This window comes from Cololabis saira, chromosome 17, assembly GCF_033807715.1.
Source record: "Cololabis saira isolate AMF1-May2022 chromosome 17, fColSai1.1, whole genome shotgun sequence".
In the NCBI taxonomy this organism is placed as follows: domain Eukaryota; kingdom Metazoa; phylum Chordata; class Actinopteri; order Beloniformes; family Belonidae; genus Cololabis; species Cololabis saira.
In genome coordinates, this window is record NC_084603.1 from 24,387,534 (window position 1) to 24,410,335 (window position 22,802).

Genomic DNA, 22,802 nt, shown 5'->3' on the forward strand with positions numbered 1-22,802 from the left:
TCACAGGGGGCTCTGATCTGTGTGCTAATTTTGGTGAGAAATACAAATTGCTCTCCAAATGTTAAAACCATCAATAAAAATGAAGCCCTTGATCCACACAGCTCTTTATCAGTCAGGTCCCACCTGTTCGGACCTGACCTAATTTCTGACAGAAGTAGGTCTGACTTTAACCCTCGCTGTTGTTGGAGTCTCCTGAAAGCATGAGTCAAGATGAGCCCCTCACTCTTCCTCCACTGCTTGGATACAATAACTGTATTTCTGTTTCCCATTGATACAGCACGAAGCACATTTTTCTTCTTTCTTCACAGAGCTTTTTATGTTTAAGTACTTGGCCTTAATTTCTGTATCCCCTCTTTGCCTAAAGTCCAACAGAAGCAGCAATGTGCATCTAAGTGTGTCTAAGCATTTTTCCAGATCCCTAGTGGAGCGTTCTTGAATCCTCCAACCATCCAAGCTTTGCAATGTGGCATCAGAGTTTTCATATTTTAACATTAGACAAGCTCAAAAACCATCCACTGTAGGTCCAAAAAAGAAAATCCCTGAGGATATAGCTTTACACAATCCATTATGGGAATTTACTGGGTATTTAGATGTTTGCAAGTATGCTGATTATCAAATGTGGATTTGTGGAGAAGAATGTAATTGTGATGACTTGGCTGCCTTACCTCAGAATTATCTTGAAGGATGTTTGGGATGGTGCCCATTCCAGTCAGAGTTTGTTTTACCTGTCATGGCTCAAAGGTTAATTTAGTACATCAGTATCAAATATGCCGAAGTGTCCTCCATGCCAATGCCATTAGCTGCTGCCAAACTTAAAAACATCCGGACTGGATGATCTTTATTGGAAAAAGCAGTTTTGAAATGTAAAAACATCTTAAAATCAGATTTCTTTGGTGCTGAGTGTGACCTGGCATGACAAATACAGATTTTTTTTACAAGCAGATTGATGAAGTAGAAAAAGTTGGATTGCAGTCATTGATTCCTCTTAAGCATATCAATCAATTATGAAGTATGAACGTTGCATTGGTTGTTATTTTGTGAACCAAGGTCATCATTGATTGATACGTATGGAGCTGGTCCTGTCATCTGGCTGGGATGGGAAACCCTGGTAGAGCAGTTTGTCAGGCCCTGTCTGGTTTCTTCATTGAGCACATTGGAAAGAGATGTTTGATGGCAGCCATGATGGATGTGAGAAGATAAATCTTGGATACAAAGTTTAATGATCACCTGGAAAACTAACAGCGACAGGCAGCCACCTTTTACATCTTCATGGTTTTCAAAGCTCCTTACAAAAATGTCACATTTTCCATTAATTTCCTGATCTGTGGTTTCTATACCCTATATTTTATTCTGTTCACTGTAGCAGGAGGGAGGAGGCGATCCCAGCCTCAGTGACAGGTCAGGTGAGGCACATCCTGGACAGGTTGTCAGTTCCTAACAGGGCAAAAACGAAGAGAATAATTTAACACCTATCGTCAATTTAGAACCACCGGTTCGCCTCACATGTGCGTCTTTGTACTGTGGGGAGGAAACGTACCAGCAGAAAACCCACACAGGCACTGCAAGAGCATCCACACTGAAATACAAATCTACTAATTCATTTATTTAATTGTGTTTTTAATTCGTATCCAACTTTGTTTGAAAATATGACAGGGAAAGGGGTCTATTCATAAATAACTAAACTACTTTTTTATTTTGGATAATTGTCAGAGAAAACGTCTTTTTTTTGTCTTCTGGGATTCATGTGAGTTATTCAACTCTATGTTGTATCATTATGAGGACACATGGATGATAATCAGATTGAAAATGAGCATTTTCACATACTGCAGATCATGCAGTTGTTTGTATACTGCATACCAGCGGCTGGTGTAGTTTTCTCTGGGGGGGGTATACCAAACTCCAAAATGGACATATACCAAAAAGCAGGCAAATAATGTACTAAAGTATCACATCTGTATTTGAATATATGAAATGAACAATAGCAACATTATTGTGAGGTAAATTAACCTTTGAACTTGTTTTGTCATTGTGAAACTGTCACATGCGTGGCTAACAGAAGCCACATCAGCCACTTCCTGATCTACTAGGTTTTGAACTGACCTGGTGACAGGTGACCACTGTAATGTCAGGACTCAATCATACGTTATCACTTCCACCCATTGTCCACTACCCAATGTGTACTGTCTACTGTTTACTATGCATTGTCCTTATATGATCAATTCCTGTCAAAGTTTCTTAATAAAAGCATCTTCTAGAGGGAGGATCTTGGGGAAAGCTCAGGAGTTCTCAATGAGGGTTACGTTGCTCTGCACTCCTGTTGCTCTCCCCCCTCCTGCAGGAGTGCACTAAAAACCCATTCCAAGGTAGTCTTTGTGTCTTTCCTCATTATGAATTTATGTAATGCTGTTTTAAACCTAACAATTATAATGACATGTTTCGTCTCCATGGAGAGCACGGCCAATACATGACGATGATGCTGTGCCTTATGTTCCTGAGGAAAGTCTTGATTCTCTTTAGAAGCACATCTCAGATTCAGCTGTAGTCAGAGGAGTTGTGATAATGATCTTAAGCAGAGGCATAGTCTCTGAGAAGGTGTCCTGAAGATTATTCCCCATCAAGAGCTGGTACCGAACCACAGAACTCATCATAGCTGTAGCTGAGGCCCAGTTCAGTTTTCAACTTGTTCAGCAGAGGATAAACCTTCATGGTGGTTTTCAGTGCTGCATAAGGGTTGTTTTACTGCTGGAATCTGTCTGCTTGTAGCAGTGTAGCACTTGATGGAGAACCGGTCTTGTGCATGGCCTAAGATGGTGTCACAAACCTAAAACATGAATGCATCAATTGCATTCATGTTTTAGGTTTAAGAATACTGAGATGGGTATGACTCAGCTTTACATTGTATATAAAAACAAATTATTTTATGTTATTCGTTCATTTAATTTAAGAGAAGATGCAAATTAACATAGCACCTCTATAAAAGTACACTATTATATTAGACATGGTCTATTCTAAGGTCTGTTCCCCACTTTTCTGCACAATACACCAGTACGATTAAAAACATTGGAAAAGACCAACACCACACATTTAGCTTCTATCTTTCCTCTGTAGCTTTCCTCTGGAGATCACCTGGGCCCAGTGTGGGCGTTTCTTCAGCTCAGATACACTGACACTGTGCTCTCCAGAGAAAGTAGGGAAGGAACCTAAACAGGATCCGAAGAGAAAAGTTCAGCTTTACTTATTAATTCATCTGATATTTTGTATGTTGTCTGAAGTGCTGCATGATTCCTGGACAAAGACAGAGTCGATGGTCGTTTGACAGCCACGTCTCGCTGATCAGGTCCAAGCTGTTTCATGTCGAGCTTCTCAAATGGCGTTGTTTTAAGTGACTTCTCTGAATTTAATTTCTTTTTGACCATTTTTCTTCTTTCGTTGTCCGTGTCCAACTCCAACTCAAACTCAATATGCTGCACCTTGTGACAGATGGACGTGACGTAGCGTAGCTTTGGGCGCAGCAAGACCGTGCCCGACAAGCTCCAATCTCTTGTATTGAAGTGAAGCACCTGCGCATGTACAATTTCAAACGAGAGTCAAAAGCTGTGTTCGAAATCATCCACTCGTTCACTCACTCCCTACTCCCTACATAGTGTACACTACATAGTGCACTACATAGTGCACTACATAGGGGATGACCAGAGGAGATTTCGGACACTACAACGTACATTGTTTTAACGTGTTTGCGTCAATAAATGCGCCGGATGTTCCTGTGGCGTAGCGGACGCGACATGCAACATGTAAACACTCCGAACAGCTCCGGGATCTGATACTTCTGTGTCAATAAATTGTTGAAAATGAATGGTGTAGAAGTGTGCTTTTGTCAACTACTGTTGTGTGTTCCAATCCTCAGCTATAACTGCTCACGACATTGCACGAGTTAAAACCTCCCGCGCTCCCCCGCCTCCTGTTCAGCTGCCATTTTTTCTTCTTCTTTTTTCTTCTTCTCCTTCTTCTCCTCAGACAAAACATGACCGCATTGCATTGTGGTATACGGGGGTAAAAAGTAGGGTACATGGGTTGTACACTAACTTTTGCGGTGCATTGTGGGTATTTTATAGTGAACGAGGTAGTGGACGAAATGTAGTGTAGAGAATTCGAACAGCACTACAAAATGGCGTGCACACTATGTAGTGCACTATATAGGGGATAGGGGGCGATTTCGAACACAGCTAAAGACTCTTGCGCCCCAGGGAGGAAACACGTGACCAATCAGTAACTTTAGACAACATAAATGAACTTAAAAAGCTTTACTCACTAACTATATACTATTAATCGTGCTCATCTAAAAAAAACCATAAGCACATAATTCGAAGTATTTTATCTTATTTTCTTCTTGTGAGTGGTGGGGCGGCGCCCTAAAGCCCTCTATTGGCCAGCTGCTACTGCTGCATACATTGTGGTATAATAAGTACATACCAGCGATACACAGAAAGTTGGATGATGACCAAGACCATCCGGTAATGGGAGGTGGACGAATGGAGCTGATATGCTGAGTGGGAGCAATCAGATACAGGTTCAGGCAGGTTCAGGCCCCATTTTGGGTGTTCCCAGACTGCTGTACTGTTCAGACTACACAACTTGCTGCCTTGCAATCAGGAGTCTTGAAGTTCTGCTGTTCACACCATGCAACTGAATAGTGACAAGTGATCATATACGACACGATCTGACTCGGTCACTTGGTCTACGAGCCACGTTCCGTCAGCAGTAAACACTTGAGAAGTGACATAGGAAATTACGTGAAAACATGTGCAAAACAGAAGCTCTTTATTCGAACATGGACCTTGGAAAGAAACAACCCGTCCAAGCAGTTTGCAACAATATTTGCTGCCATGCTCCGGCTTTGTCTTCGCTGTCATCTTTTCATTCATTATTGTGCAGTGTCTCCTCTTTACTATGAGGCTTTCCCTTTCTCTCAGTAATCTCAACCACTGCCTTGCGCTCTCATTGGCTGTAGTTTAGATATGGAGTTGCTGACAGCTCTAGGCATGACTTGCATATCAAGCTGAAAATAATCAAGTGTGAATGAAGCTTAAAGCAGAAAAGAAGTCAGGTAATGTATACAGAAGGTGGAACAGGGACTCAACACGAAACTAAAGCAAGATGTGGATGAAATGAGAAAAATAAAACAAAAACATAATAAAAGCAATAGTATGGCACATCAGAGATCTATTTTAGCAACGCTGTATTGGACCAAGTGTAGATATCAGACCAGTCACTGGGTGTATCTTATTTTGTATAAAACAATATTGTAGTAGCCAAACAAAACCCTTTTTCATGTGTATTTTTCATAGTTGTGGTAATGTATATCTCTACACTGAGGCAAACAGGTGAATTGTTTTAAATGTTGCATGAGCATGCAGTGTTTCCCCTTTGGGGGGCGTGGGGTTTATAAATCCCAATAAATGCCCAGCTCACGAAGCTGCCCCCCTGACAATCAATAATTAGCACAGCTCACATAGACTCTGCACACGCCCTGCAACACACACCAATGGACAAATGTGCTCAGTGTGGAACACATCCATCATACCACAAAATCAAAAGCGCACATTTCAGCTTCAGTACTCATTCCAAATGGAGTGAGGAGGACTTTCCCAGCCACAGATTAATCTGCGTAGCTGTGTGAAATCCCTCTCTGCTCCCCCTCACAGAACTTGATGTTGTATGCGGGCAGGCGGAGTGAGGAGGAGATGACAGGTAGCAGGATGATGGTCTTCGTTGGAGGATGTCACTGGTGCTGGAGCTTGTAATCTGTTGTGAGCCTTCACCGAAGGTTAGAAGAGTCAAGGAAGTAAATCCTTGCACTAAATTCTGCTCTTCTTTTGTGTGTGTGTACAGTATCACTGTTTCATTTGTGCTTGAGCATCATAAGCCAGATTAGACATGTTTTTTGCAGCTTTGTTAAAACAATAAAATCTTCCCGTTTTAGAGGGAAAGAGAAAAACCGCAAGACAGAGTTTGTGGCACAGTTCATGCTTATTTAATGGTTTTGCATGCTTGTGTTAGAGTATATCTAAATCCATTTCTTCAGTATTTTATTTTGTCTTCTGTTTCGTTAATGTATGAAATGTAATCATCAATTTATTATCTGTTTTAACCGGTCAGCTGAAGTGATTGTTTTTAGTTAAACAAGTTAGAAACACACTAACATTTTAGAGATCAGGTGGTGAACAAAATGATCAGGTATATTTTAATAAGATGAGGTGCACTGCATTAGCATCAGAGACAAATCAATGACTCATTCAGACAGTCACAATCACAAGCTGGTCTTATCTTTCTCATCAACAAGGTATCAAACCACCAACCATACACATACTGTACAATTATGTTGGCTTTAATCTCAAATTATTTTAGAGATTGACAATAATTGTTCCAATTTAATAACATCTTTTTTTGAGCATGCATGTTGTTTTCTTTCACTTGACCTGAAATCAACTTCCATTGGTCAAAGTATTATTATGGTAATTTTAATTAGTTTAACTCATATAATCATTGTTTAAATCAATCACAGTCAGAAACAGGAAAGTTAATATTGTAAGATTGCATCTTGGCTGTCTGAGAAGCAGGGCATTTCTACTTAGGAAGAAACGTAATATTACTGCTTCAAGGCCCCATGTTATACTTTAAATAGTTCAAAACTGAATGTACTATAGCATCTTTTATCAATCATCATGTTGCAGTTGCATCTCAAGTGCTACACAACTACGGCTACATTTTTTTAAAATTCTTAATTAAAATGAGGTCTAAACCTGAGCTCAGGACTGTAACACAAAAACGCCACTGCTTCTGGACGCAACAGCCCTCTGCTTTAGTCTGTTGTATCTCCACTGCTGACGGCATTGTTACACATTGACTGTGCAGATTTGAACTTTTATTGCTTTGTTTCTCCTTGTATTTCAAGTTGGGGAGGATGCTAAACAGAAAGTAGTAGAAATTACAGTTCAACAAGTGACTACTGAGAGGGAGGTGAAATAAAAAGCAACCCTCATGCACCCAAAGTGTGGAGTCATAGGAGCCGTGGCGGATCATTTCGGGACTGATCCACGTGGAAGTCTGCTTGAACCCCCAATCAATTAGTCCCATGATGTCAGTGGCTTCAGGCCTCGTGATCACAGGTCCCCGTGGAGCTATTTATATCTCCATACACTCATTCAGAAAAGGCCTGCAATAGTTATTGCCATGAAACCTGACAACTGTCACTCTCAGTATCAGATCCAGGGTACAAACCATATGATTCAGAATATACCTTGCCATCCACGAAGGATACTGATTTGTGCACATGAAGGAAACGTGCTGCTGAGAAGCACTAGTGCTGATAGTGCTTATTTCCAAGGGGCACAGAAAAAAACAGATAAAAAATAAAAAGGCTGCAATATCTAGAAAACCTTGTGTTTCTTTATTTCTTCTTCTTTATTTGCATCTATATCAAACGAATGAGTACATATGGGTTAGGATCACACATTTACGTCATTTTGTTCATTTCACCTTCATCGGAGGAGAAATGTAGGCTATATATCTGACAGTTAAGAAGATATTCTGCCTCATTTGGGGGAGATTGACATCTGGTAGCTTGGTGGTGATGGCAGCTCATCAGGAGATTGAGGGAGAGTTAACAGCAATGCTTTCCCTCAAAGAATGAAGACTTTGTTGTTCAGAGGGCAATCACAACAAACCCTGTCTCCCTCTGCCTCTGTCTGCTCTGTCTGTCCACTGTTGGTTCTCCCCTCCCTTTTTCTCCCACCCATCCTTCTTATTTCTGGGTCTGTGTCACACAGAGCTTTTTGCTCCCATTTTCACCCCATTCTCTCTGATTTGTTTGCTCTTCCTCTGCCTCATCGTCAGCTGTGGCTTTATGTGGTGGAGCTCTGCAGCTTGCTTGAACTCAGAAGGCGTGGTCTTTCTGTCACGCTCGTTTTTTTTTCGGGTGGTAATTGGTAATATATTGGTTGGATATTGCATAATAGCCAACTCGTCTGCAAGTTAACGCCCGGCTGTGTCTCTGAACCCTCCAACCTGGTGGATCAGTCAGTGCTGTCTGTGTGCACTCCTGTTCCAGTTTCCAGTAAGATGATCCAGCTGGCAAAGGCTAGTGGGGAGACTTCCTTTTCTGGAAGGACCTGATGCATCGTGTTAATGATCCTCTCTCCCTTTTACTCCCTCTCTGTCAGTCTCTCTGCTGGTCTCCCTGTCCAAGAAAGAGACCCATTTCATTTCACAAACGTCTGTGCAGGGAGCAACAGCAGAAATCATCAAGCCGACAGAGTGAAGAGATTGCGCAGATCACGCCCCCTTTTCCCTCTTTGTCTCAGCTTTTCTCTCTTTTTACCAATACTAACACTTTTCTCTCTTTCATTCATTTTTTCTATCTTATTTGATTCTGACTCTTCGTGTCTGTCTTTCTCTGTACCTTTTGTGCGCGTCTTTGTCTTTTGGAGTAGCCTTTATAGTGCCTCCAGTTTCAAGCTTCAGGTATAGGCACCATTTCCAGAAGAAAATCACTCCTTGAGCCTACTTTCTTTTATTTATTTTTTCTTTCCTCCTTCATCATATTTATATATCAACAACATCCTCTTCCACCTCCTCATCCTCCGTCTTTATCTCTGCTCTCCTCCTGCCTCCACACCCTGCTCCGGAGTGCGCTGCTGGAGAGAGTCGCCAATTGCGCACGGCAAAGGCAGCAAGTGGGAGTGGACCTCGGCCAGCTTGTTCGCAAGTGTGTGTGCGTGTTTTTTGAGAGCGTGGAGAGGAGGAGGAAGAAGAAGAAGAGAGCATCAGCACTGTCTTCCCAGTCTCTCTCTTCTTTTTTTCTCGCACACTCCCAGTCTGACTGCTCCTGCATGGACATTTCGGTGGCAACCTTTCACCAGTGAAGACAGCAGCCGCTGCCGCTCCGTTCCAGGAGCTCCTACATGCTGGATTGTAAAAAAAAAAAAAGTGAGGAGAGAAGAGGAACAGGGGGAGATCTCTGAATATGAGTGAAGAAGCAAAGGAGAAAGCAGGCGGCGGGAAAGCAGCACATCGCAAAAAGAAAGGGAAAAAGGTAAGAGACAGGAAGAGTTGTTTTTGTCTTACTCCTGTGTGGAAGATTTTTTTTTCTTTCCCCCCCCTGAAATGAAAAGTGAACAAAGATTGGTTTGATTCTACTCAAGTGTTGATTGATAAGCTGGTTTCACTATGTCAATTTGAATCAGTTACAATCATATGAGACATATATTCAAAGTGCAGTGTGTGCACCTGCTCGAGTGTTTTTCTGCGTTTTTCTTCTGTTTGTGGTTCAGAGATAAATATGCGTTCAGCCTCAGTGATGCCATCAAAGCCATCAGTCACCAGTTATTGTTTACCTGATGTTGCAACTGGTCAGTCCGGCTGCTTTGCTGTGGATGAGTGACTGGGTGTGAAAGGGAGAGAATGTTTAGACTGGAGAGGGGGAGAGGGGGTGTCCTCAGGGGTTAGGGTGGGGGCAGCACAATGCACGTAGCTACTGCACAGGCATTTTGTGGCACTGTCAGACTCACAGCTGAGTGTGTGGATGTGTTTTGTTTGGACGTGTGTGTGAAACCATATGCACAGGGCTGTGACATTCTGTCTTTTTGTGTTCCTCACAAGTTGTTGTGGTGGATTTTAGTTCACACAGAAACATGTTTGAATATGACATGGAATGTTGGTGTGCCTCTTGTGTTCAGGTATGACTGGTATGATTTTTCTGTTCGTGGTTGAGCGCTAAACACCTCGAGGATATGTGCTTGTGGTTTAAGCATTATCAAAACAGATCCCTGGTTTGCTTCAGTAATCCTGTTGTATCAGTGTGTTGGTTATAATAGAAGTGTTCGCCGGGCGAGGGCTGCTAATCATACACAAATACAAACTTTAACATCATTTGAGCCATGCTGGAGCTAACTTTACACTTGAGTTGGTTGTGGATAACTGAGATTTGTAGGCCTGGGAAAAACCAAAGCATTAAAGTGGATCTGAGATTGTGTGTCTCCAATTAAATAAATAAATTAAAGCTGCAAGCAGCGATGAGCGGGCCCTCGCACTCTTGTGCACGTTCAGGCGTGTTGCAGTGGAAGTGCTTGTATGACTTGCATGTAGATTCTTCAGGCCTCGACATTTAGCGGATGACACCAGCCACGACTCTCTATATCAAACCATCCAAAAGTTATGGCAGAAAGTAGGAACTATCAGATATCGACCAATCAGATGGAGGGGGGGCGCGCTTTTTGCCGTCTAGCATTGCCACGGTAACGCTTTTGACTGAGAAAAGTAATGTGCGTCGTCGCAGGATGGAGACACACATTTTGATGTATAACACACCTGGGTGCACGTTACGGTTTGGGCCTTAGAAGGCCGAAGAAGTGGCATAAATTGCGCCAAAATTACACGATTAATTCAAAATGGCCAACTTCCTGTTCGGTTTCGGCCATGGCGCCAAGAGACTTTTCTTTAAGTTGCGACATGATACAGGTGTGTACCGATTTTCGAGCATGTACGTCAAACCGTATTGTGGGGCTTGAGGCACAAAGTTTTCTAGGGGGCGCTGTTGAGCCATTAGGCCACGCCCATTAATGCAAACCATTAAATATCAAATTTTTCGCCAGGCCTGGCTTGCGTGCAAAATTTGGTGACTTTTAGGGCCCGTTTAGGGGGGCAAAAAGGCCCTCATTTCGTCAGAAAAATAAAAACGAGAAAAAAAAAAATTCCTACAGATACAATAGGGCCTTCGCACTGTAAGTGCTCGGGCCCTAATAAAAGACTCTCAACTACTGCTATGATATGTACACCAGTAGGGTTGAAGCTGTCATTCTGGTTTCATAGACTGATGACTACAGGACACAAGGTTTAAATTAATGAATGCTCTGCTGGTAACGTGAGCGATCTGGATCTTTTACTTTTTGAACCAAACCAACAGGCAGTCATGCAGCATTTCTCACATCTATGCGTGCAGAGTATGCAGCTCTTTTGTTGATAGCTACAATCACACATTGGCTAGCATATCACGGTTTACTGGTTCAGTGTTTTCAAGGACATTTTAACACATGCAGGAACTTGGGACTGAGCATTGATCTTCCATTTGATCAGTGCTCAGTAGTGGAGATGGAGGTGTGGCCATTCCTCCATTAAAATGCATTCATATGTAGTCCATGTTTATGTCATCATCTGAAAAGTGTCTGAGGAGCAAATTGAAGATAAGAAATTAAATGGAGCTCAAATGATAAACAGCTGAGAGGATATTTTTTTAACCATGTCTCCATGGAAGGTTTTCTGTATTATCAGAAATGTTAAGTGGAATGCATCAATTGAATTAGCAATTGTAAGTAACAACATAAAAGGAGAAATAGCAGACTAGGAATATAAATAAAACCCTTTGAACATGTTAGTCATAATTAAAACCACCTACTAGGTATCTAACCAACAGCAGGCCATCCATCCTTTTCTCTTTCCTCCTGAGACCAAGCAAAGGAAATGTTTGAGAAGACCAATGTGCTTCAAAAATTTGTCATCTACATGTATGTACTACTTTATTATCCATCGGAGACTCATGTCCCACACAGGACAAAAGTGAATTACCAGGTCTTACAGAGCTATAACAGCTTCTTCCTGTTCATTTTTGCCAGGGGGTTTGACTTTATCTCGGTTGTCATCGGGGAAGAGGCGAGCTACACAATGGACAGGTCACATGTTTATCACAGACAACTGCCAACCATACATGGATGCACAGTCAACGTAGAACTGGGAATCAACCTAAAATGTGTGTGTTTGGACTTTGAGATTTTGCAAGTTTACCTGGAGAAAATGCAGGCAGGTACAGTGACAGCGTGTAAGCTTTACAACAAAGTGGGCTCACTGAGTGAACTGATGCCAGAATGCAGCTGAGTCTACAGACATTTAGTCTCAGTGGGCATGATTCATCGGGCTGCCCAATTGGCAATGAAATGAGTCGGAGCATTCTTTGGATGTCATGGTTTGCAGGGCAGATCTTCTTGTTCCGGTGGATCCTTCACCTGTTGGATTTCACTTTGATTATGGCTGATATCTCAGACTTTAAAACGTTCAGACATTGAAATCAATTAATTCATTTTTTCTGTATGTTTACGAGGCTCTTTATCATTGGATAAGATAATATTATCTTTATCAGCATTTGGTGATCAATTAGAATTGGTTGGGAATATATCACTTCCTGGATGATTCTCCATTTCAAGCTCCGTTTCCAAGTTGGTTAAGATAAATAAGGTTAAATTCAGTAATGGGATTATGGCTGAGGCTCAAAGTTCTCTGTATTTCCCCCAACAAGCTTCATCCTGTTATCTCCCTCACACAAGCTCCAGACTTCAGCCATGAAACCGAAGCCTCCCCAGAAGAAGAATAATGCATGCTAATGCTTTTTGCATATGTATGTTGTTTGTTTGTTGTGTGAGAAGTATGTGTCTGTGTTTCACTGGGTGAACATGTGCATGCCAGATATCTGTGCCAGATGTGGTAATGATTGTAGCCATGGCAACTAGTTTCCTTTCAGAGCGAAAGATGTCGAGGGTGAAAGCAGGCAAGGGAGATAGGGAGGAGGGGGCGGACTGGTGAACTTGGTGGCCAGAGCTGAAATATATTTTTCATGAGACAGCTGCTGTGACGGATGGAAGCTCAAGGATACAATCATCTTTTGACTCAAGGACCCAGACTTACCCTGATTTTGAGGGGGGTGATAAATCAACGCCAGTCATATTGCAATGCCTCTTTTTGATTGTATCTGGTCATCAGTGTGTGTGAGTTTGAGTGCAGCATGTCTGGTCTGTGTACATTTCTGACTCTTTGTTGGTGTGTTTGTGTAGCTCTTTGATGTTTCTTCCAAACGCTCTATGATCTCAGAGAAGCTTAATGATAGGAATCTGATGTAGCGATAGCGATAATGAGGTTTGCATAACGTAAACATAGACACATGTGGAGTATTAACAGGAAATTCAGCGGCACAGATTCCTCATCACATAGAACCTGCTGTTGGTTAAAATGAATTCTCTTTTGTCAAATATTTGAACATGTGTTTGACTTTGAGTTTGCACAAAAACTAACAAAGCACTTTCAGTTTGGTTAGTTTAGCAGCTTTAACTGCTCAAGGAGAAATATTCTCATGCTTGAAAAAGAGCAGAAATGGACGAAAATGTACCTGTAATATCAAAAGAAAGGCCAAAAGGGACTTTCGTAGAGCTTGTTCCCTTTCACAATCCCTGTTTTTACTTAAAAAAGAAAGACATGATTTAAAAAAGTTGGGCGTGCAAACATAAATTTTGATTTACACGTGGTATAAACACAACATAAACTGAATGACTTGTGCCAAACATAAGTGCACGGTTTGCCCCCAAACACATAAATCTCCTCGGCAAAGTAAACACAACACGGCCTGAGAGCTCCTCGCACTGGAATCCTTTACAAGCACTTCTTTAAATCAGGTTTTTACTTTCCGTAAATAAACTAACTTGAAGATATACTGTATGTCTACTCTTCCTCGAGATTTTGTAAGGGTTGTGTAAGGTGCAATGGTGTTTGTGTCAAGCAAAGCTGCCTCTGTCATAGCTTCCAACTGTGTGTCTGTCAAACATGCTGAAGAGTAGATGGCTGAGACATTGAATTTGTGTCACAAACAAGCAGCTGCCGGTGTCATCTTTCTCCACACCAAAGATTTTCTGTCACTGTAACTCACGCAACACAGCTAAAAGAGGCACAAATTTCATTTACATGTTGGTGCTTTTTGTTCTGTCACAAGTTGAGACAAAAGGCAGCGAGTCGCCAGATGAATGTTAAAGGTGTGAGTGCTTTAAGTGAAATATGGTTTAATCAGAAGCGAAAAATAAACAAAGCGATGATGAATTATGATTTTTTTTTTCTGCCTGAGCATTTCACACTGGACCGCGTGGGTCTCTCTTTTGTGTTGTCTTTGTTATGTTGTTCCTAATGAGACATCTAGTCATCCAGGCAGCAAGGCTTGGGGAGCTCTGTTCTTTGTCTTATATGGAAAAACCCTGCCAGAGACAGCAAGGCCCACGTCAGGAGGACTGGTGAAATAAGCTGCTCTGTGACAGTGCCTTCAAAGAGAAATGGCACATCACATCCCCCAGATAACAGCAGGGCGCTGGTGAACGTGTTGATGGAAGATGGAGTGTGCATGTGCTGTACTGTACGCGTGTATGTGTGTGTGTGTGTGTGTGTGTGTGTGTGTGTGTGTGTGTGTCTGTGTGTGTGTCTGTGTGTGTGTGTGAGCAAAAAAGGTGCTTATTTTTTCAGATTACTCCAATGAATCCTTGAAGAAGTTATAGCTCATGGGCTATTTTAAATTTAAAGGAAACAACTTTACTTTCTACTATTACCAGAGCAGAGCATTGACACCTATTCATTACATAGGTTTCATCTCTGGCGCATTGTAAATATTGTCTTGTTCCTGCTGCAAAAACGTTAAGATTTCATATTTTTTCTCCGGCATCTTTCTATTGCAAACGAAGATCTTTGAGTTATGATCTGCATTTATTTCAGTTTCTTTCGGGTCATTAATTTTCCAAATAACTAATTTGGCATATTTATTAAATATGCACATAAGATGTGTGTCACAACAGTCTTGGACATTTATATTGGCATCAGATCAAAAATATCTTGTAACAATCCTGGATTGGACATTGAACATCAAATCCTCAACCCAACATGTAAATATGATGACTTAAAGTTGCACAAACATGTACATGTGCTGCACTAACTGGAAATGTGGAGGTGTTAGTAAATACACGTGTCTTCACTTGGTAGCTCCATAAATGTGTGTGTGTGTGTGTGTCTGTAGGAGGGTGTATTCCTGCCATTTCTGAGTGGATGTGTGTTTGAGTAGGTAGGCGTCTCAGAGCATAGGCACAGCTGCACGGCCCGGGGAGAGGGCAGAGGGATCAGCCTGTCAGAGCTCCATCACTCTCCCATGATCTGCCTCTGTTCTAGGCTTTTCTGCTGAGGGAAAGAGAAATGGAGTGAATAAAGAGGTGAAGAAGAGGGAGAGGAGCAAGGGGAGGGCAAACACGGGGGGTTATGAAAGCCTGAGAGAAGATGGAGAAGTGAGAGGGAGGTGTGAACTTGGAAGTGACAGAAAAAAGGAAGGGACTCTGTCACTTTGGAGCTCACGTTTCAACTGTATATTACTGTAGAGGAAGCTTTGGCGTTTGGAGCAGCTAGGGATTTTATTTGTTTGCCTGGAGAGATCCATCCATCCATTAACATTTACTTTTCCAAAGTTCGGGTCGCCGAGCAGCAGTCTAACTAAAGAAGCCCAGACCTCCCTCTCGCAGTCTCTTCTAGCTCTTACGTTATCACTGCAGGGTTTCCAAGGTTTACCCTGAAGTCTCCTCCTATTTGGACAGGCCCAGGCGATGTCCAGGAGGCATCCTCACCAGATGCCCAAACTACCTCAACTGGCTTCTCTTGATGTGGATGAGCAGGAACTTTATTCAGAGTCCTTCCCAAATCTCTAAGGAAGAATCCAACCAACCTAAGGAGGAAACTAAATTCAACCCCTTGTATCCACAATCTTATTCTATCGGATCACTACCCACAGTTCCTGACCATAGTTGAGGGTCAGAATGTAAATTGGTAAACAGATAGCCTTGCCTTTTGGCTTGGCTCTCTCTTCCCCACCACAGGCTGGTACAGAGTCTCCACAAATGCAGATGCTGCACCGATCAGTCTGTCTTCTGCTCAAGTCTTTCCTCACGTCTGAGCACAAACCAGAGATACATAAACTCCTCCACTTGAGGTAACATCTCATTCCAAATTCAGAGGGGATGTACTGATTCTCATCCCTACTGCTTCACACTTGGCTGCAGATTTCTCCTTTGACAGCCACAGATCAAGATTTGATGAACCCAACAAGAGTAAGTCATCTGCAAAAAACAACACATAATCCTAAAGCCACTAAACCTCCATCACCGGGGTGCACATAGAAATTCTTTCCAATTAAAGCTATGAATAGAATCAGTGCCAAAGGGCAAACCCACCTCTGACTCCACAGCCTCAGCTTCCTCTGTGGAAGGCATTTTGATGGGACCAAGAAGATCCTTGAAGTATTCCTCCCATCCCCTGAAGACATCCCCAGTTGAGGCCAGCAGTACCCCATCCTCACTGTACACAGCATTGTTGAACCACTGCATTCCCTGTCTGGAGAGTTGGTCTGGCAATAATTTGAAAAAACGTAAAGAGCACAGCCTGTCAAGTCCTTACAAATACGTACCCCCTACAAATATGTAATTATTGATTGATCAAATATTTTGAGTGCTTAGTAAGCGAGCTACTGGAGTTAATATCTAGTTAAGCTTTGTTAGGCAACGATGACATCATCATAAAGTGCATTTAGGATGATCTTGATAGCACCCACTTTCATGATGGAAATCACAGCACTAAGGCCACGTTTACACGTAGCCGGGTATTTACAAAAACGGATATTTTCCCCTCTACGTTTTCAAAAATATCCTCGTTTACACTGACCCGCATGAATACGCTGTTAACGTCATGCCAGCCAATCAGAATCCTGGAAAAACATCAACAAATAACACGTCTATTCGTGTAACTTCCAGTTAAGGCTGATTTATGGTTCCGCGTTACACCAACGCAGAGCCTACGGCGTAGGGTACGCGGCGACGCACACCATACGGCGCGCATCGCCGCGTTCCCTACGCCATAGGCTCTGCGTCGATTTAACGCGGGACCATAATTCAGGCTTTACTTCCAAGACGGAACGAGAGTCTTTTATATAGAATATAAAACAGGTAAAATACAAGAAAATATTGACGGTGGCCAAACTAATTGTAAACACAGGTCGCACACATGACGCTGGTGAGTTTCTGGTGCATAATGTGACGTTCTGAAGCTTAAATCTCCGTTTTCCTCCGTTTTCCTCCGTTTTCCTCCGTTTTCCTCTGTTTAGACGCAAACGTGAAAACGGAGTTTTTGAAAATCTCCCACTTTGGCCGGAGTTTTCAGAAATGATCGTTTTTGGGGGCTTTGAGCTGCGTTTTTGTGTAAACGAACGGCCAAAACGCATGAAAACGCCTCCGTTTTTGCCCTGTGTAAACGGGGCCTCAACCAACTCTTCTTATAGAACATTTGTCTAACTGTGGACTCATGGATACTTAAATTTGTTGACATCACTTTGTATCCCTTTTGTATCCCCGTAGCCTGATGTTGATGAATGACTAGACAGGCTTTTTGTGAGCTATGGGTCACAGCGCCTGATGCTTGTTATGAACAGTAAACATAAAACATTTGTGTTAATTTGATAATTGAAAGTAGCTGTGAACCACAATCCCAGACTTGTCTCATTAATTAGATTCCAGGCAAATTACTAATCCCAATGAACTCCTAATGAAGTAATTAGTCTATGGCTACTTTTTACTTCGGCACAGTGAAGACACAACAAATTAGAGTTGTTTGTGTGTCATCTGCATTGTGTCTGTCTGTTGTTGCCACAAAGCATATTTGGCCATCTAAAAAGCTGTTAAACCTGACCTATTCAACAAAAAGGTATGCCCCCCACAAACACACACATCAATAAAAGCAAGGAAATGCCTCTGAATTTTTCTTTTTTTTCTGAAGTCTGTCTGTGAGAATAAATCAATACCAAGGAGGGCTTAAAGCAATTAGGAAGAGAATATCCCTCCCTATAAAAAATGGCTAGAGCCAGAGTGGAGCTACTATTTAATCCAAAATTAGACTGTCTTTTATTAGACCTGTGTGTAGCTCTGTCTTTTTTTAAAGGCTTGATTTAGTATAAAAATTAAACTTTGGAGTAGTCAATGCTATTTTAAACAAAACACTCCCAAAAGTGTTATAATAACCAATTCACCACAGAATTTAAATGTGAAAAAACTCAACATATTCAACCATAGACTCTTGGTGAGCCAGATTATAGCTGCCATGAGAAATCTACGGAATAATTAAGCCTCAGATCTCCACTTGACTGGTATTTTCCTCTGCTGGCAGTCTCTTTCTCCTGGACCTTGGAGACTTTTCCGTCTCCCACAGCTCCATCCGGAAGGATTTGAACATTTCACTCTGTATTGCTTTTTCTGTCCCTCCCTTTTTCTCTATGTTCCTCTCTTTTTCTTAATGGCGTTTAAAAACAAGAGAGAGAAAGGGAAAATAAGGAAAGGCAAACACAGAGTTTCACAGTCATATTTATAAACCTCTTTTATCAAGTTTGGGATCCTCTTTATCCTCTGCTCCTGGTCCAGTGTCGCCATAGCAACCGTTAAACACAGCAGAGCAGGATGACAAAAGCTTTTGTTCTGTAAAAGCAATAGAAATGTTTTATGTTCACTGTGTTGTCTAATGAGACTGTAGCTTTCTGTCACGTTTTACAGCCACTTAACCTCACTGGTTTTATTACGACTGACGGAAACAACAAATGGAAACAGGTTCGAATCTCTGGTTTGTTTCTAGCCTTTACTTAAAAACTTGAAAAAAATGAGAGCGAAAAGGAAAAAATGCAACAGTGAAAGCAATGATGTTAGTAAGGCTTGGCCTGTTTGCAGCTTCTAACAATGATCTCTTTATTCCCACACTAATTCCCACAGTATAGACATCTTGTCATGTGATGCAAATTCCTTTTAGTCATGTTTGATTTGCTGGCTGATTGTTTATTCAAAATTAATGTGCATTGCAATAGCCGTGGGTGCAAGCAGTGTAGATTTCAGTTTCAGATTTAAAGCGAGCGCCCTCCCATGACCTGAGTGGGGCCAGCAAGATTTACAACACTATTTGCAACTGAAAAAAGGAAAGACTCTGACAAGGAGAAAAAGGGGGTCTGCACTCCTTCCTCTTCCTTTGGCTCTCAGGTGTTGTATATCCAAGTCAGTCATGTATTCTGGGATCAGGAAAACATCCAGTGGAGCTGTGCCAGATGGTTTTCCCCTGCTTCCTCCACTGGGTGCAAAACAAAAGCTTCCGAGTGAATAAAAAAGATAAACGAAATGAAAAATGAACTTTGGGGAGATGTCTCTCTTTAAAGTGCAACGTGCAAGGACCCTTCTGTTGACTCTCAGCTGGAGGACGCTCCAAACAGCAGGATCTGGCTTCCTCTGAAACTGAAAATGTCTGACACAGCATTGCAGAGCTGTGGCTGTGTTTTGAAATCTGAGGCAAATTGCCAATTTACCACTTTTCAGACAAAAAACAATGTCAGAAAATCAAGCAAGGGAGAGGACACTGAGACCCTTTGGGCATTATTTTATTGGGAGTAATTCATCGATTGACTATAAGTCTTTTTAAAAGCCATTGGTAGACAAGTTTCAAACCATACTGATTCCTGGACGTTGGGCCAGAATTCTGTTGATTTTTTGGCTTGAATTATGTTCAATCAAAACCTTTATTCAGGGAGAAAGTGCCATGCCCTTCTACTATAAGAAATTACGATGAGATTGCTGGATGGTGGGCACAGAGAAAACTCTCTGGGAACAGTGGGTTCACATCCTTTTTTCCTGTTTCTGCTTAGACAATAGTGCCTGCTATTTGATCACTCTTTGAGCCTAAGGAAAGATTGGCTTTGTATGGCATGTCTCTTGGGAGGTCAAGTCATTTTACAATAAATAAATAAACCATGACCACTGGTAGAAAAGTTGACCTCTAAAGAGATTGGTATTGGTGGTATTGCATTGGTTGCAGGTTACAAGTTATGCCACTATATGTCGCTGTTTCAGACACATCCTTTAATATGATGTGTCACTGATCATTTCATTTATAGGTTTAACAACAAAACTTCAGAACTTTAAAGATATATTAACTATAAAAAAAGTCACACAGACAAAAACTATAGTTTGGAGATCATAAAAGTACTTAAAGCAATTACTACTTAAGCTTAAAAAGGAGAAATTGAAAATAGAATAAAGATAATGATTTTCTGGTAAATTGGTTTGCTTTGAAAACATAGCCCTCACTAAAATAGCTAAATGTCTTGTTCTGGGGCTCTTGTCAAAAACCTTCTATGAAAACAGAATCTCCTCTGGATGTTCAATAAAACATCAGTTAATAGGGGGCACGGTGTTGCAGCTGGTAGTGCAGCTGCCTCACAGCTAGAAGGTCCATGGTTCAATTCTCGCCGGGGATGCTGTGAGTGCATGTTAAGTTCCCCCCATGACTTCAGCACCCAAAGCTCACAAAAACATGCAACAGTCCTGGGCTACACTGCCCCCTCTGGCCAGCCGGGGCACCAGGTGGGGTGGGGAGGATCTGCCCGGAATAAGTGATCCTTCCACGCGCTACGTCCGGCCGGATAAGCCCCACCCTGTCTGGTGAAAAGAAGCGGCCTGTAAAGGGCCAACTAAGAAAGAGACATGAGCTCAGTGTTGGGCCCTCCTGGGTTGGTAAAGGGTGAGCAATGCCCAGGACTGACTTAGGTAGGGTGATAAAAATGGGAAGAAATTGGGATAAAAAAAAACAAAAAAAACACCAGTTAATAAATGCCACATAAAAACTTTTGTTCACATGATTTTCATCAGCAATTAAATAGTGTTGATGCACACTTTTTAATGTCTTTTTCCCAAGCTTTGTGGTTGCTTTCTCCAAGGACAACTTTATCAGGAGGCTCTTGCTTAGCATTGAGAGGATGGAGTTGGACTGAGTTGTGAGCCCCGTGTTAAATGCTCCACACAGGCTGATATATACATGAGTACATGAGCACTGGGGATATAGATTGGAAGAAATGAGTGGGTATTGTGAGGGTGAAGAAGATGAATAAGACGGAAGAGAGGAGTACAGGGGGATCAAATGTTAAAAAAAGGACTGCAGAGATTCCTGACCTCACCTCACTTGTGAGGGCAATAAATGGATGAGTGCGAAAATGTATGCGAGTGAATTCTGCACGTACATCTAAAATAAACACTTAGAGGGATTCAAGAGTTCCTCTGGGGCTTCAGAGAACCTGCATGGAAGAAGTCTCTCTGACACGGCATTATGTAACGGTGAGATTACTTGCTTCCACTGTTCTGTAGTAAAACTGTGACATTTGTCAGGATTCAGTGCAAGAAAGAAAATTCTCACCTCATTTATTCTCCAACTCTACCCCTCTTCCTTCCTCCTGCAGCTACAGAGCAGAGGAGCCAGACAGATGGGATTCGCTTGATATTGATATCTCAATTTCTGTTGAAGACACACTAATGTGGTTTTGATTTGATCATACTCCATGCTCCTCAGAGAAGGGCTAGAGGTGACTGTCTGCTTTCTTTTTATTTATCCTTCCATTGCCTGGAGCTATTTTTACCTTTTTCTGAGCTGTAGCTTTCTATATTACTGCAACAAGCACACTTTGGTGATTAATGATTAGAATTTGTCTTCATGAGTCAACCTCCAACTGCATCCTCCCATCTCTCTGTGAAACCACTAACTTCCCACATTAGAAATTTGCATTGGTTACATTTTCTTTCTTGTTTTTTAAATGATCCAATTCTGTTGCTGATTAGGTGAGGTGTGTGTTCAAATGTGATTTATTGCCATGTGTAATTTGTTTCTCTGCACTTATGTTAGTTTATTGTTATTTAGTTCTGTGTCAGGTTGTGGATGTTTCATTGTCAGGGGGCACCTTGTTGCTTAGCTAGATGAGTGGGAGCCTTACAACTCGCGGTCGGGGAGGGTTTGTGTTCGGACTTTTGAGTTTTTATTGTATGTCAACCTTCTGTCTCTGTTCATTTTCCTCTTTCTTGGCTCTGTTGATTAAGAGCCACTTGAGCCACTTGGTGGCCGAGAGTTGGTTACCCTCCAGCTGGAAGGTGGAGGCCAAATTAATCTCCAGCAATATCATGTGTCAAAGTGTCCCTGGGTGGGATATTGAACCCCGCAATGTGTCCACAGTGCCAGTCCCAAGCACAGATAAAGGGGGGTTGTGTCAGGAAGGGTATATGATGTAAAACCTTCACCAAATCAAAATGCAGAGTACAATGATTCACTGCAGCAACCCCAAAAATAGAGGGAATAATTATCTGCAAGATATTTGCTTCTCTCAACAATTCCTTTTTAACACTGAATTTTTACAAGAATTTGATTTCAAACCACTGAAACACTTGCAAAGTTTGACAATCCAGTCAGAATGTTTGAAAACAACAACTGTGTTTTCCTCAAAAAGCTTATATTTCCACTCTGGAGCATCTATGATGCAGTTTTATTTTTTCTACTGGAAAGCACCATCCCCTTGGTTACCTGAGACAAAGTGGGAATTATGGACTTGGAAACTGAGCATTGATCTTGGCCCCTGAACAAAGTGCCTTTTTGGCACATCTGTTTGTGCTGTTTGAAGAAACTGTGACTGAATTCTGTTTGAGTGTTCACAAGAAAAAGGTAGACTCTTATAAGGAAGTTTTTCAATGAATATCTTATACAGGTTCTTGAAATTGCTATGCAATGTATTTTATATTCACCAAGTCACATTCTCATACAGGCAACAGGCTTCATAAAGTGCACATAAAACAAACACAGATAAGCTCTCGGCTTATTTGATGCACCCTGAGCGTGTGTGTGTGTGCCATGGATTGCCCTTGTTGTTTTCAAGGGATTTTGTGTGTATGAGTGTGTTTTCTCAACAGTGACAGGGTTTCTCCTGCCCTGAGGCCAGTGAAAGAAAACACACAATGTGACATCCTCCAGCTGTGAGGGTGTGAGTCTGCTAATGAGATACCCTTTGGATCTGTGCATGTGTGCGTATGGGTGTGTGTGTGCATTTGTTTGTTCATGGAAGTAACCTGAACGGACAT

The 22,802-nt window shown here is 41.8% G+C and overlaps 1 protein-coding gene across 1 annotated transcript in view; it reads left to right on the forward strand.

Annotated features, from left to right (window-relative positions):
- Positions 1 to 8,811: 8,811 nt before the first annotated feature.
- The window catches only part of LOC133463999 (ankyrin-3-like), a 136,011-nt gene continuing 122,020 nt past the window's right edge, over positions 8,812 to 22,802 (forward strand). The window contains exon 1 of the mRNA XM_061745886.1: positions 8,812 to 9,091. Within this exon, the coding sequence (XP_061601870.1) occupies positions 9,023 to 9,091 (69 nt within the window). The 5' untranslated portion in view covers positions 8,812 to 9,022. The remainder of the gene's footprint in view (positions 9,092 to 22,802) is intronic.